This window comes from Pelophylax lessonae, assembly GCF_965119305.1.
Source record: "Pelophylax lessonae genome assembly, chromosome: 4".
NCBI lineage: Eukaryota > Metazoa > Chordata > Amphibia > Anura > Ranidae > Pelophylax > Pelophylax lessonae.
Genome location: NC_138771.1, coordinates 189384784 through 189401112, shown reverse-complemented (window position 1 = coordinate 189401112; position 16329 = coordinate 189384784). Strand labels below are relative to the sequence as shown.

The 16329-nt window shown below is 44.1% G+C and overlaps 2 protein-coding genes across 3 annotated transcripts in view; one reads left to right on the top strand and one right to left on the bottom strand.

The window, feature by feature from the left end:
* Positions 1-485: 485 nt before the first annotated feature.
* On the bottom strand, positions 486-13323 carry TMEM60 (transmembrane protein 60). Its single transcript, XM_082256807.1, has 2 exons — positions 13202-13323; positions 486-1203 (listed from the first exon to the last, which is right to left on the bottom strand). Exon 2 carries the CDS (start codon positions 1153-1155, stop codon positions 748-750), a length of 408 nt encoding a protein of 135 aa, XP_082112933.1. The 5' UTR covers positions 1156-1203; positions 13202-13323; the 3' UTR covers positions 486-747.
* Positions 13324-13735: 412 nt separating this feature from the next.
* PHTF2 (putative homeodomain transcription factor 2) overlaps positions 13736-16329 on the top strand; it is a 254818-nt gene continuing 252224 nt past the window's right edge. For both annotated transcript variants that reach the window (XM_082255148.1, XM_082255147.1), the window contains exon 1: positions 13736-13896. The gene's annotated coding sequence lies outside the window, so the exon portion shown is untranslated. The remainder of the gene's footprint in view (positions 13897-16329) is intronic.

The following is a 16329-nucleotide window of genomic DNA, read 5'->3' as shown; positions in this document are numbered from 1 at the left end:
GCCTGCACAGAGTCCTGAGCTCAACCCGAAAGAACACCTTTGGGATGAATTACAGCAGAGACAGCCTTCTCGTCCAACATCAGTGCCTGACCTCACAAATGGGCTTCTGGTAGAATGGTCAAACATTCCCATAGACACACTCCTAAACCTTGTGGACAGCCTTCCCAGAAGAGTTGATGAAGCTGTTATACCCGCAAAGGGTGGACCAACTCAATATTGAACCCTTTGGATTAAGACTGGGGTGCCATTAAAGTTAATGTGCGTGTAAAGGCAGGCGTCCCAATACTTTTGACAATAAAGTGTACATACAGTATACAGCACTGAGTTCCGGCAGTGGGATGGGATCTTCCTGTCCTTCTCCTGGAACACAACTGAGTCAGACTGATCACCGCTTAGCCATTCACAGAAAGCCTTGTATTTTAAATACCTGTAGGTCTTACACTTACATCTTACTTAGCATAAAAAACAAATCATACAATAAAAGCTCTAAGCTTTACGCCATAGGTTTCTATTTATTTACATATAATACAGCTCAAGTAAAATCATGCAGCCTTCTAACAATCCAAAGCAGAATAACAATGTTTGTTGGCAGCACTGAGGTGCCTACGTGGCAGTCCATGGGATGGAGGGGTGAACGTGCTGGTTGGTTTTGTATCCAATGAGTCTAGGATATCAAAGATAATAACAAAGAATACATGCATGACATCTCCTCATCTCTGCAGTACCCAACACTGCCCTTCCTGGGTGTTACTGATCTCGTCTGACACAAAATACATTTATTCCCAGTTCAATCAGTCCTCCGATCAGTAGGATCCATAATGGAATAAACACAAAGCATAAATACATACTGGTGAATTTCTCCAGCATGGCACAAAGAGCAAGGCAAAATGCCAACTTCAGGAGCATGGCTGTGAGATACCAGGACTTTTTCTTCATGTTTTGAGCACCGTTCCTGGGATCGTATCCGGATTTACATCGTCCAGCCATTTTTACAATCAGCATCACAAGTAGAATGGTGTCAAATATCCAGATGGGGATGAAGATAATAAACCAGTTCCATGGGGCCTTTTCATCCAGTTTCAGCACCACCATGATGAGGAAAAGCAAACTAAACAGCCAGGTGAGGAGCACTCTCTGCGCCAAGGACATTCTCATTTAAACTGATTTTAGGGGGTTTCCGAGCCAAGATGAAGAGCTATATTCCTGGAATAGAGCAGAAACACGGCATAATGACATCATTATTGCCAAATATATTGGCTAATATTTCCAAAAATCAAAACAATCAAAAGTCATAGACTCTTAACCGCTTGCCGACTGCTCACAGTATATTTACTGCGGCAGTCAGCCCCTCACAGGCAGAGTGACGTAAGTCTACGTCGCTCGCCTGTGAGGCTCTGGGGAGCGAGCGCGCGCCACCGCGCGGTCACGGACCCCCCCGCGCGTGTGACCAGCGGACCCGATGTCCGCCGGTCACTCGGCGATCGGCGGGGGAGAGGGAGAATGTCAGGCAGCTTGTGTAAACAAGCCACCTGTCATTCTCCTCGCTGTAAAGACACTGATCACATGGATCTACTATGTAGATCCGTTGATCAGTGTCCTTACAGCTCAAGCCACAGCCAATCACAGTAGAAAGCACGCCCCTAGGGACACACACAGCCCCTCCCTCCCAAATAAAGTTAACCCCTTCACTACCAGTGTATTTTTACAGTAACAGTGCATATATATAGCACTGATTACTGTAGAAATGTCACTGGTAACCCCAAAAGTGTCAAAAATGTCAGTCAAGGGTCCGATCTGTCCGCCCCAATGTCGCAGTACCGCAAAAAAAAAAAAAAAAAAAAAAAAAAAAAAAAATCGCAGATCGCCGCCATTACACGTTAAAAAAAAAAAACACCAAAAATGACAGAAATCTTTCCCTTTGATAGTAAACGCGATAACTTTTGCGCAAACCAATCAAAATACGCTTTTTGCGATTTTTTTTACCAAACATAGGTAGCATAAAACAAATTGGCCGAAAATTTAAAAAAATTTTGATTTTTACATTTTTTTTTTTGGGGAATTTCATATAAAAAAATGTGAAAAATATTGTTATTTTTGCAAAATGTACGCTCTTTTTGTGTTTATAGCGCAAAAAGTAAAAAATACCACCAAAAGAAAGCTCTGTTTGTGGGAAAAAAAGGACGCCAAATTCGTTTAGATACAGCGTCGCACGACCGCGCAATTGTCTGTTAAAGTCACGCAGTGCCGAATCGCAAAATACCCCCTGGTCGTTTAGCAGGAAAATCCTCCGGGGCTTAAGTGGTTAAGTGGCCTCAAAGAAAGAGACAAGTAAACATCTGTTCATGGCAGCATTGCAGATCAGTATTCATTTTGAGGTCAAATTTGGAATTTGTTTTAGTTATGTTTTTTTTACTTAAATTTTGTTTTAGTCATATTTTAGTCAATTAAAATCTCCAGTACATGTTATTAGACTAAAATCTGATGGGTTAGTTAAATTGTAATGCATTTTTTAACCATTTCTCTAAAATTCCCAAAACTCATTATATACTACTGAAGTAAAAATCTAACAACATGTTATTATTGAAGAACATGCACTACAGACACAGATTTAGCCATTGTGATATAGAACATCTTAAGAAATAAAACCAAGTTTCACAAACAAACAAAAATATTGCTTTTTGACAAAATAGAAGTGCAACTTTTAAATATAAAAAAAACAAAAACACTGTAAACTCTGTTGGCTGTAATGCCATTGCACATATTACCTAATTATATACCCAAAATTCATATTACCTAATTATATACCCAACATTAAATATTAAGAAAAAAAATAAATTGGAAAAAAGCCTCCCCCCCTTCAGCAACTTAGTAGATGCCACCTACTTATTCTTATGTGGTGGTGCATGTTTAAACTCCATTGTGCGATTATACAATGGGGATGGAATTGCGTTGCTGATTTAGAAAAGGCCAACAGAGGGCTTCAAAGAGATAGAGTGAATGAGTGAAATATGTGGAACTGCATAGGAAAGGGAAAGGATTGGTAGAAGCCTGTGTCCCTCAGTCAATCTGGCTTGAGGATAGAGTCAGGGGGCTGGGACTTTAACAGACAGGCAAAGCTCCAAGGAAAGAATATATTTAGGTGGGCAAACGTTCCCCCTAACATTTTGGTTCAGTTTTTGTTAGTTGACGAAAATTGGAATTGATATTTGTCACAGTTTTCATCAATTGACTTCATTCTAATTTTATTTTCGTTTAGTTTTGTCACTGAGAACATGTAGCTGACGAAAACTACGGTGAAAATATCTTCATTGGCAAAATAAAGAGGAAATAAAGTCTTCTTTTTTAATTGTACCTACAGATAATCCTATAACAACGCTTACCTGTAGGTGCTGTGAATATCTCCTAAACTTGCATAGTTTAGGAGATATTCCGAGTGCATGCAGCCGATAACGTCATTGGTTCATGTGCTCTGAAGGTCCGGCTTACTGTGAGGGTACCTTCAGAGCCTGTGCCGCAAATGGCAGCTCTGAGGCACATGCGTGGGAGTGACGTCATCGTGGCTTCGGCCACTCACAGTGCCGGAGCCTGCAAACCCAGAAGAAACTCTGGGGAAGATGTCAGCCATCCCGGCGGTGTGCGGGCATCGCTAAGACAGCTTCGTTCTAAGGTAAGTAATTCATAATGAGCTAGTATGCGATGCAAAGTAGCTCAATATGCCTTTGTCTTTGTCTAAGTCAGGGTTTCTCAACTTTCTCTTCATTTTTCAAGTTTCTCAACTTTTCTTCATTGTGCCTTTAAAATTCTGCACAATCTCAAGGCACCCCTTTCTAAAATGTAAAAAAATAAACTAATACTTTTACATAATGGAGAGGCATTGACACATGTAGAACACCCAACATTTTTTTTTTTTAAACAAAGCAAATACACCTAGTATTCCAGTATTCTCTCCTTCCTCATTCAGCTGTGACCCCAATGATGATGAAGAGGTAAAAACATGGACATCCTCAGTCATACAATGTCCTCCTTATCAACCTTTGACATCATCAGTTGTTGGAATGCCAGGCTTCATCCACCTGCAGACTGGTTGACTTTTTGGGGCAATTTGTGGAATTTTTTAGGCCTTTTCCTAAGGCACTCCTGAAGAACTCCGAAGGTACCTACCCTGGTTGTTCTATTTTTCTATTGTTTTTCCATACAGCTTTCAGAGCTTGTGAAAGACCCCCTCCCCCCCAAACCATACATTTTCTGAAAGCACATGACCAGTAAAATAAAAAGAAGGAGCTTCTGCAATTCCTATCACCCGATGCCCGGGACATGCAGTTCTGCGTGCCATGTGAGAAGTTTTTTTTTTTTTTTTTTTTTTCTAGCTCTGCTGTGGGCAAGCAGCAGGGTTTAGAGCAGACGGTCGTCTCTTGTAAAAGCAATTTGAGCAGCTAACTGGTTGCTGGATCGCTTTTACAAGCAGCAGGAGGTGACGTCCCTCTCGCTTCCAGCACCTTCTGCCGGCCGTCCTGTCCCACCGGTACAACCAATCGACCAGCCGACGCTTCCATCAGCTAATCATAGAAGGGAACAAAGACCTGAACCGCTCTGTCTGCCTCTATGATATAGGAAACAGGAAGCGATGGGCATTATTCGGATGCAAACAGCGCCATTTTTAAAAATGGGCAGCATTTGATCACACCAATCTTGTGGTGATTAAATGCTTTTAAGGGCAGAGTACCTGTCCAATGCCTATTCCTGTCACAAGGGATGTTTACATTCCTTGTGACAGCAATAAAAGGGATAAAAAAAATAAAAATAAAAAATAAAGTGACACTATAAAAATAAATAAATAAATAATAATAAAAAAATTGTAAAGCACCCCTGTCTCCCTGTGCTCGCATGGTCCTGGACGCATGAAAACAGTGTACCTCACATGTGCAAACACATGTAAGGTATCATTGCGACCGTCAAATCATTAATTCTAGCACCAGATCCTCTGTGAAAATCTAAAGTGGTAACTTGTAAAGGCTTTTAAATCGTTATCTATGGATAGTAAAATTTACATTGTTTGCCATTGTTGCATGGGCGTGCGCAATTTTAAACTGTCACATGTTTGGTACCTACTGTACTTACTCGGCGTAACATCTTTTACATTTTACAAAAAAATTGGGTTTATACGTTTTTTTTTGCATTACAATTCAAAAATGTTTATTTTTTCCAAAAAAACTGCATTTGAAAAAAACGCTGCACAAATACCAAAAAAATTGCAAAACCCACTAATTTATTCTCTAGGCTAGGGCCTCTGCTTTAAAAAAAAATTATCATGTTTTGGGGGGTTCTAAGAAATTTTCTAGCAAAAAATAGAAAAATTAAAAGTTTAAGTCGCCATGAAGCCCCTTTTGTTTTGAAAAAAACCCTCTGCCTAATAAAAAACATCAACCCTTCATATTTTCTGGGGGAAAACGGGGGATTTTTTTTTTATCAGGACAAGTTGCTTGTCATGAGGAACAAGTAGATTGGGACCCAGATTTAGTCCCTTGGATAAATAGATTTTTTTTTGTTTTAAATATCCACAGCCCTGTAGTGATATTTTGGGCCCCTTTATATTTGCGCTGTTTATGAAAACGATATTTTAGCTAAAAATACACTACAATCATAATTTGTAGACACAAACATAAAACTTACAAAATTCCTACTGAGCCCCCGTTCACACTAAGGCGACCTGTGAGACGACCTGGTCGCCTCACAGGTCGCCTCCCATAGGGAAGCTGCGGACCCGTTCTAATAGGAGCGACACAAGTCGCTCCGACTTAGAAAAAGGGTCCGGAGCTTCTTTGGGGCGACCAGGAGGCGACCGCCATAGACTTCAATGTTATGAAGTCCGTGGCGGCCGTTCCGAGGTCGCGGCGCGGTGCGAAGTAGCGTCGCCCCTATGTGAATGGGGGCTTAATCTAAAAGCCAAAACTTTCTGAATAAATAACAAATATTTGTACATTTAGAGTGTTGATTGAAAAATGTTGGTTTGTGGCGCTACCTATTAAGAGGGAGTGTGTATGAAATATGCAAAAAATTATACATAAATGGGATAAATCATACAAATGTTGCCCATGTAGTGGTGTTGTTGAAGATGTGCTATTGTGTATAAAAATTCTATATCAACTCTAAATCACAAGTACAAATATAAATTACCACATGTAAATTAAAAAGGTGCAAAGTGCTAGTGCAATATGTGCTATGAATCAGTGACGAAAATACAAATATTCCAAATCACACAAATATTGCCCATATAGTGGTGTTATCCATGAAAGTGCTAGTTGTTCTTAAATAAATAAATACCCACTGCATCCAAGTATATATTGCCACATGTATCTAGATTTGTGCAACGTGCTTAAAAATTAGTGCCAAAAATGTAAAGAACTTCCAAAAAGTGCTTGTAATCACTGGCCACCAGGGGGACTGGTTCCGCTGTTTTTTTTTTTTTACCAATTCCAAGTGTATACTTGCATATGCCCAGTATGGTGCAAACAAAGTGACAGTTGCGATCAGTTATAGTCCTTATAGTGAATCATTCAGTCCAAAACTGGCAGCTATTTTTGTGATGATAAATTTTCCAATATGTTCCAGGTGTTGTATCAACAAAGTTCCACGCAGGTGTTACACCGTAACTGTGTCCTTTGTGCTTCCACCCGTAGTCCCCACTGGGAATTACACTCACCAGATTGCCCCCCCCTTTCAACAGGGGCAAAGGCTTTGTTTGGGGTACCGTCCTGTCCGTATCTGTATGGTAACCCCTCTCTGATGTTTGATTTCTAGTGGGTCTGGTGATGCTCAAGGAGAAATGGTAGAATGCCCTATAGCGGGCATCACTAAATGGCGGCTCCATCAGGACCGCCGCCATCAGCTGCTGGATTTCTTCCCTGAATCTGCTGCTGTCATTAGCAGGGCGGATGGCAGGAGGCGGGACTGAGACTGGGGGCGGGACCGGCATTGAATGGAGGGAGGCAGCTGCCTGAATTAGCATTTCAGGCTGGAGGTGATTGGCTGCTGGGAGGCGGGAGGTGATTGGCTGCTGGGAAGCGGAAGGTGATTGGCTGCTGGGAGGCGGGAGGTGATTGGCTGGGAGGCACACAGTCGGCTGCCTCTATGCATGCAGCGCTGCTGTTCCTCTGTCTTCCTCGAGATTGTCCCGCCTCCTGCTCTCCGCTCTGTGTAAGGTAGGAGAGTGAAGGGAGGACAGGGCTGTGAAGTTTGATTGGGGAGCAGGGGTCATGTGCAGGGGGGGGTAGTGTGGTGTTTCATGTAAAGGGGAGCAATGCTGTGGGGGTGATATGTTAAGAGGGTAGTGGTCTGTGTTGATGTAAAGGGGGGCAGTGCTATGGGGGTGTGTGCTAACAGGGCAGTGCTGTGTATGTGTGTGAGGGTGATGCAAAGGGGCAGGTCTGTGGGGGTGATATAAGGGGGCAGTGGTGTGTGTGTGGGGGGGGGGGGGGTGATGTAAAGAGAGACAGTGCTGATGGGGGGATATATGAAGGGGACAGTGCTGATGGGGGGATATATGAAGGGGGCAGTGCTTTGTGTGTGTGTGTGGGGGGTGGTGATGTGAAGGGGGACAGTGCTGTGTGTGTGTGGGGGGGGGGGGGGGGACAGTGGTGATGTGAAGGGGGATAAGCAGCTGCACAGAAAACGTGCAGGGTACAATTGACTCTTAAATGCAATGAAATACAAGGTGCGGTTTCCCACACATGGAAATTGCATGGTACATACGCGCCATGCAGTTTCAATGCGACAGCGTTTTTAAAAAGGTGCCAGGGCCTTTTCCCAGCAGAAAACACAGACACAACAGCCCATTCAAATGAATGGGCTGTCGTGCCTGCACACCTGGGCTGTGATGTAAAGAATCCGAGTCATCACGCAAAAATGCAATCTGGACCTCTGCTGGAAGAAAATTTTGCTAATCGGACCTCCATGAATTTTAATTCAATACCCCTGCCCTATAGTGTAGTATTTCAAAAGGTTTTATTTCAATAAAGCAGTAAACTTACAGTTAAGGCAATATCTGTACAGCAAACAGCGTTTACCATGTCGCTTCCACGTTCCACGGCCGTGATCCACTAAACCTGAAGTGCTAATCTCCGCCCTGCATGTTTCGTCAGGACGTCATCTTTTGAAATACTACACTATGGAGTAGTGATCGACCGATATCGTTTTTTTTTTTTTTTAATGCCAATACCGATATTTTGGTCATCAGATATCGGTATCGGCTGATATTTTCGGGCATGTAAATTTTTTTTTTCCAGACACTCTTGAGGAGGGATCTGGGCGTCTAAAAGACCCCAAACCCCTCCTTGGCACTGAAAAGCATTCAAAACACCAAGTTTTGAAAAGCATTCAAAACGCCAAGTTTGGCTGTTTTGAATGCTGTCAGTTTTACATGTGGCAATATATACTTGGATGCAGTTGATATTTATTTATTTAAGCACAACTAGCACTTTAATGGATAACACCACTATATGGGCAATATTTGTGTGATTTGCAATATTTGTATTTTAGTCACTGATTCATAGCACATATTGCACTAGCACTTTCATAAGCATGTCGCACCTATTTCATTTACATGTGGTAATTTATATTTGTACTTGTGATTTGGAGGTAATAAATCATTTTTATACATGATAGCACCTTATGAAAAACACCACTACATGGGCAACATTTGTATGATTTATCCCATTTATATATCATTTTTTGCATATTTCATACACACTCCCTCTTAATAGGTAGCACCACAAACCAACATTTTTCAATCAACACTCTGACACTGTACCCCAATTCCTAGGGGTAAGTTGATGGCAGTTTACACCTTCAGTTCGGAGTAGGTTTTCCATAGCGCTGGTCTTACTAGCTCTTTTCATTTGTACATTTAAATTGCGCCTTTTTGCAAAATGGTGAAAAAAATCGAAGTTACACAAAACTGTAAATCGGCAACCGGAGGTTAACATTTTCCACTTACAGCTTTCAGTTTTTTTATTTTTTTAGGACCCTCTTACTTTCAACCATACATTTTCTGTAAACACATGACCTGTAGAATCAAAAAAAGGTGCTGCTGCACAAATGTTTATCAAATCCCTATTTTTTCTAAAAAAAAAAATACACTAAAATCATTATTAGCGGTCAAAAACATAACTTCCAAAATTCCTGATCAGTTTTTACTATGGCCTCCTTCACAAGAGGCGTACTAAAGTGTGCGCCCATGTGAGGCTATGTTTACCAACACTGGGATGCACAGGTGTCACATGCATTCCTGTGCAGGCAGTCCTATTGATGTCAATTGGGACACAGCAGCTGCATGGAAACAGCTGCTGTTCCCATTCTGGTATCCATGATGTCAAATTAGGAGCAGCGTCTGTGTCTGTGCAGCTGCTGTGTTATAATTTACAATGTGACTGCCTGTATGGGCGTACGCTGTAGTATGCCCTGTGTGAAAGAGGCCTTACTATGTTTTTACCATTTTATTTTTATTATTTTTTACAGCCCTGTTGGGGGGTTTGGCGAGACATCAGGAGTCTAAACAGACCCCTAATGTCTCTTTGTTTGAGACCTCAGTCCCTTTCTCTGCAGTCCCAGCTGAACTGCAGATAATTGATAGGAAGTGCTCTGTATAGAGGCTTCCTATTCATTAAAGAGGTTGTAAACCAAATTTTTTCTTTTTTTTTCTTTCCATCCTGAAAGAGAAAGACATAATGAGCTAGTATGCATCGCAATACTTACCTCAGAACGAGCCCCTGCCGTGCCGCTCGCTTACCTCTATGACGGGCGACATGTCCAGTCGCCCGTCTTCCGGGATCGCGGCATCCGGCCATCTGATTGGCCGGAGCCGCGGTGACATCACTCCCGCGCACGCGCGCAGGAGCCGACGGTCACGGCACGAGCGGCCGTTCCTTCAGAGCGCTGGCTGCATGTAAGGTAAATATCTCCTAAACGGTACATGTTTAGGAGATATTTACAGTACCTATAGGTAAGCCTTATCATAGGCTTACCTATAGGTAAAAGTGTCAGAGGAGGGTTTACTTCCTCTTTAACAAACTGAAGCATAGCAAACAATGTTTTTTTTTGAGTGATGAATGAACACAGTAGTGATCAGTGCTGATTGCTCACTGTGTGTATACAGGAAAGAAAGGGGCTGCTTAACATGATGTGTTACCAGTCCCTCTGCTCTCTATCCTGACATAGATCTCTTGCTTAAGCCAGGAGGGGAGAGGAGGAGAAGCTAGCAGCATGGGATCAGGCTGGGTTCACATATGTGCAAATCGCACCTGAACCCGTAAACAGGTACGCACCGGACCCCATGTTGGGAGCTGCAGCCACACATATGTGAACCCGGCCTCAGACAAGTGGTGGTGGGCATTTTAGAGGACAGCAGAGAAGTGGGGGATGTCGAGCGGCTAGTAGCACAGGAGAGCAGGGCAGAGACTGGTAGAGGGAGGGGGGGGGGGGGTCACAGTTGTTCTGGAAATTTTTTAGATAGGCAGCTCCTATTCTCATATTGATTAGTGGTTCCAAATTAATAATACCTACTGCAGAAGGGAACCGACACAAATAGATACGCTCAGCATCGTTCCAAAATAACTGTTCTGTTTTGACGCAACTGAAGGCTTTTATACAAGATTATGTAGGTATCACATTAATATTAGAATTATACTTTTATGGTAACAAGGGGTGTAACATAGGCCGGCTAAGTCTAATCATGTAATGATAACATTATTAGTACAGTGTGCACACCACACGGTTTACTTTTTTAAACCTGAAGTACACAAAGGGACACATGATTGATGTCTCCGCACAGGAGCACGGTGTGATGACATACGGTGCCTACCTGTGTGTGCTGCAGTAAAACGCTACATGCGTGTGTCTTACAGCAGATCACTGTAGCACATCTCTGGGCTGCATTGCACTGCTAGCAGCACACATAGAAAAAACATCAGTAGTGACTGGTGTGCATCCAGACATGGAGGGGAGTCTGTATACAGTGCCTTGAAAAAGTATTCACACCCCTTGAAATTTTCCACATTTTTTCATGTTACAACCAAAAACGGAAATGTATTTTATTGGGATTTTATGTGATAGACCAACACAAAGTGGCACATTATTGTAAAGTGGAAGAAAAATGATTTTCAATTTTTTTTTACAAATAAATATTTGAAAAGTGTGACGTGCATTTGTATTCAGCCCCCTTTACTCTGATACCTAATAACTAAAATCTAGTGGAACCGATTGCCTTCAGAAGTCACCTAATTAGTAAATAGAGTCCACCTGTGTGTAATTTATTCTCAGTGTAAATACAGCTGTTCTGTGAAGCCCTCAGAGGTTTTTTTTTTTTTTTAGAGAACCTTAGTGAACAAAAAGCATCATGAAGGCCAAGGAAAACACCAGACAGGTCAGGGATAAGGTTGTGGAGAGGTTTAAAGCAGGGTTAGGTTACAAAAAAAATATCCCAAGCTTTGAACATCTCACAGAGCATCTGAAAATGGAATAAGTATGGTACAACTGCAAACCTAGCAAGACATGGCCATCCACTTACACTGACAGGCTGGCAAGGAGAGCATTAATCAGAGAAGCAGCCAAGAGGCCCATGGTAACTCTGGAGGAGCTGCAGAGATCCACAGCTCAGGTGGGAGAATCTGTCCACAGGACAACTATTAGGGCTCTTTCACACTGTCCGTCCGTCGGACGGACTCCGTTTATCTCAGCGCCGGATCGATCCACCAATCCCCCGTTGAGCAGGAGAATGACAGCTGTACACAGCTGTCAGTTCCCCATACATCTCTATGGGGAAATCGGATGGGAATGGACCGTCGGGTTTCCATCCATTTTAAAATAGGGTTTCCATCTGTCCAGATTTGACGGATCAGATCGGATGTCACCGGACAGGTCTATGCTGACATCCGATGACCCATAGGGATGCATGGGGGGACCATTCAGATCCGCCAAAAAAACTGACAGGCGGATCTGAACGGTCCGTCTGTGTGAAAGGGGCCTTAGTCGTGCACTCCACAAAACTGGCCTTTATGGAAAAGTGACAAGAAGAAAGTCATTGTTGAAAGAAAGCCATAAGAAGTCCCATTTGCAGTTTGTGAGAAGCCATATGGGGGACACAGCAAAAATGTGGCAGAAGGTGCTCTGGTCAGATGAGACCAAAATGTAACTTTTTGGCCTAAAAGCAAAACGCTGTGTGTTGCGGAAAACTAACACTGCACAGCAACCTGAACACACCATCCCCACTGTGAAACATGGTGATGGCAGCATCATGTTGTGGGGATGCTTTTCTGCAGGGACAGGGAAGCTGGTCAGAGTTGATGGGAAGATGGATGGAGCCAAATACAGGACAATCTTAGAAGAAAAACCTGTAAGAGTCTGCAAAATACTTGAGATTGGGGCAGGGGGTCACCTTCCAGCAGGACAATGTCCTTAAACATACAGCCACAGCGGAATGGTTTAGATCAAAGCATATTCATGTGTTAGAATGGCCCAGTCAAAGTCCAGACCTAAATCCAATTGAGAATCTGTTGCAAGACTTGAAAATTGCTGTTCGCAGACGTTCTCCATCCAATCTGACAGAGCTTTAGCTATTTTGCAAAGAAGACCTGGCAAAAATGTCACTCTAGATGTGCAAATCTGGTAGAGACATCCCCAAAAAGACTTGCAGATGTAATTGAAGCAAAAAGGTGCTTCTACAAAGTATTGACTCGGGGAGGCTGAATATAAATGAACGCCACACTTTTCACATTGTTATTTGTAAAATATGTTGAAAGCCATTTATCATTTTCCTTCCATTTCACAGTTATGAGCCACTTTGTGTTGGTCTATCACATAAAATCCCAAAATTTGTTTTTGGTTGTAACATGACAAAATGTGGAAAATGTCAAGGGGTATGAATACTTTGTCATGGCACTGTATATCCAATGACATGAGTTGGAAGAGAAGGGTAGTATGAAGTGAGGGGTGCAGAGATCAGGCACAGAGTTTAGTGAACACTTCCAGCAGGCCTTTGTTAGGCTCTGATCTTTGCTGGGACTGTTTACATTCTGTGATGAAGGTGCAATGTCTGGGAGATAACCTGTTCTGTTCTAATCTCCCCTTGTACAATAATCAGCCCTATATCATAAACACAGTGATGTCATTATGACATACAACGATCCAATCACAGAGAGTGTCTCCTCACCGGTAAACATCACAGCGTGTCATTCCCTATAGATCAGCAACCCTGCTGTCCATCACACCGAGCATCCATCACCGATCACCAGCACCAAACTATCACTTCCTGCTCTCCGCTCAATGAGCAGCCAATCAACCGCCAGGAGACTGACGACTGAGCTGACGCACATTGATGACGTACGAGGCCCTCAGTCCTGTTAAGTAAGGGAAACTAGTTTGTGTTTCGTGAAAATATCGACTTTATTAGCTATAAGTCAAGAACAAAATCGATAGCTTCGGCATTTACTAGCCTCCTGAAGCTGTTTGATGTGACAACATCTCTATAACGAAAGATGTGTCTATTTCCAAGTAGCGTCCGTTGCCCTCACCCAAGATGGCACCGGGCGATTTCACTCTGTAGAGACGTACGCGGCTGCCATGTTTGTTTTGGCCCCTCTAAAAAAAAAAAAAAAGCTTTCTGTCTTCCAGCTTCAGTTCCCCTGACAACCGTCAGATCGGTCCGCCCCCTGTGACGCGCTTTCCGTTGCTAGGGGGCGGTGACTAAGCCTGTGCCTGTGGCGCTATAGTGGCCTGGCTCGTGTCCCATGAGCTGTGAGGTGCGCGCATCGGGGGCGCGCAGACGCGGCACTCATGTTCCGGTGAAATTTAAACGGTTCCGTCCGGTGCTTACGGCGGGAGGTGGAGGCGGCTCCGGGGCAGCGGGTGAGTAGAGGAGCATGGGGTAGTCACTCGCTATAAGTGTGTATGTGCTGGGGAAACAAGCAGACAGGTCTGTAATGGTGTGTAATGCTGGGGGGGTATAACCTTCTATGGAATATAGAACACAGGCTCCAGCTGTGTCCTCCGTGCCCATGTTATGTCAGGACACCCCCTTTTCCACAGGCTCAGACCACAGCCGTTCTCTGCCCCCCCATCCGTGGTACCTATGTGGTACATCCCAAACTGCCGGACACAGCTGCCGGGTGAGCATCAGTACAACAAAGGACCAGTCTACTCACAGATGGGGGGTGGGAGGATCCTGACTACGACCTGTCTGTACAATGACATTTCCATTGTGACACCGATCTCTTTATTCTGTGGGCATCCCGGCTCATCGGTGTCACAGCTGGATGGAGCCCAAAAGTGAGTAAACTCTGAGGTCACACCGGGATCATTTACCAAAACTGCACAGTGCAAAATCAGATGCAGCTGTGCATGGTAGCCAATCAGCTTCTAACTTCAGCTTGTTCAATTAATCTTTGACAAGTAGCCCCCATTCACGATAGAGCGATTTGACAGGTCAGATTGTATGAGAAGTCGCATCCTATTTACGGCAATGGCAGTGTTTAAATTGTTGCAATGCCAACTTTGCGGTGCTGCATTGATTTAAAAAAAAAAAAGTAGTTCCAGTGTTCTGTCGGATAATGCCTCCGACGATCTGCGCTTGTGCAGTACGTAATGTCACTCCAGCTGATCTATTATTCAGCTGGCGTGAGGTCAACACTGCGCATGCGCAGATTGTCTGAGGCATTACCTGACGATCTGCAAAGTGCGGTGGGAGAATCAAATTGTCAGATTCTGCCCAGCTCTGTGCGCATGCGCAGATTGTCTGAGTCATTACTCGACAATCTGCAGTGCAAAGTGCGGTGGGAGAATCGAATTGTCAGATTCTGCCCAGCTCTGTGTGCATGCGCAGATTGTCTGAGGCATTACCTGACGATCTGCAAAGTGCGGTGGGAGAATCAAATTGTCAGATTCTGCCCAGCTCTGTGCGCATGTGCAGATTGTCTGAGTCATTACTCGACAATCTGCAGTGCAAAGTGCGGTGGGAGAATCGAATTGTCAGATTCTGCCCAGCTCTGTGCGCATGCGCAGATTGTCTGAGGCATTACCCGACGATCTGCAAAGTGCGGTGGGAGAATCGAATTGTCAGATTCTGCCCAGCTCTGTGCGCATGCGCAGATTGTCTGAGGCATTACCTGACGATCTGCAAAGTGCGGTGGGAGAATCAAATTGTCAGATTCTGCCCAGCTCTGTGCACATGTGCAGATTGTCTGAGGCATTACCCGACGATCTGCAAAGTGCGGTGGGAGAATCAAATTGTCAGATTCTGCCCAGCTCTGTGCACATGTGCAGATTGTCTGAGGCATTACCCGACAATCTGCAGTGCAAAGTGCGGTGGGAGAATCAAATTGTCAGATTCTGCCCAGCTCTGTGCGCATGCGCAGATTGCAGATCGTCGGGTAATGCCTCAGACAATCTGCGCATGCGCACAGAGCTGGGCAGAATCTGACAATTCAATTCTCCCACCGCACTTTGCAGATCGTCGGGTAATGCCTCAGACAAAGTGCGGTGGGAGAATTGAATTGTCAGATTCTGCCCAGCTCTGTGCGCATGCGCAGATTGTCTGAGGCATTACCCGACGATCTGCAAAGTGCGGTGGGAGAATCAAATTGTCAGATTCTGTGCGCATGCGCAGATCGTCTGAGGCATTACCCGACGATCTGAAAAGTGCGGTGGGAAAATCAAATTGTCAGATTCTGCCCAACTCTGTGTGCATGCGCAGATTGTCTGAGGCATTACCCGACAATCTGCAAAGTGCGGTGGGAGAATTCTGCCCAGCTCTGTGCGCATGCGCGAGACTCAAGTGACAGAATCCGCCCTGCAACAAACCCAATTCTGCACTACAAGATCCCCCCCCCCTGCAACAATAGTATTTCGCACATGACGTCGCTCAAGTCTCGCGCATGCGCTGACAGAGCGAGGCATAATCTGACAATTAGATTCTCCCACCGCGCTTTGCAGATCGTCAGATAATGCCTCCAACGATCTTCCCATGCGCAGTGTTGACGTGATGTTGCACACTGCACATGGGCAAATCTCATTGGAGGGATTATTTAACAGGATGCACTGTTTAACAGAACACCAGCCCTACTTTTGGCGATTTCAGGTGCGACTGATGTCAGAAGTGTTTCAAGTCGCACTGACATGTGTTTGAAATCGTGCGATTTCAGATGATGTAGCACGAATTCAAAGGCGCAGCCAATGTGAACAAGGGCTAAAACCTGGAAACTGTTTGGTTTCTTTGCTTAGCTGCACCAGATTTTGCACTTTCCAGGTTTAGTAAGTAGACCCCACTGTGCTTTCCTTGTAAGT

What these genes read in the sequence shown, in the direction of transcription:
- TMEM60 (XM_082256807.1), bottom strand. Translation starts at nt 1,155, where the DNA reads ATGAGAATGTCCTTGGCGCAGAGAGTGCTCCTCACCTGGCTGTTTAGT.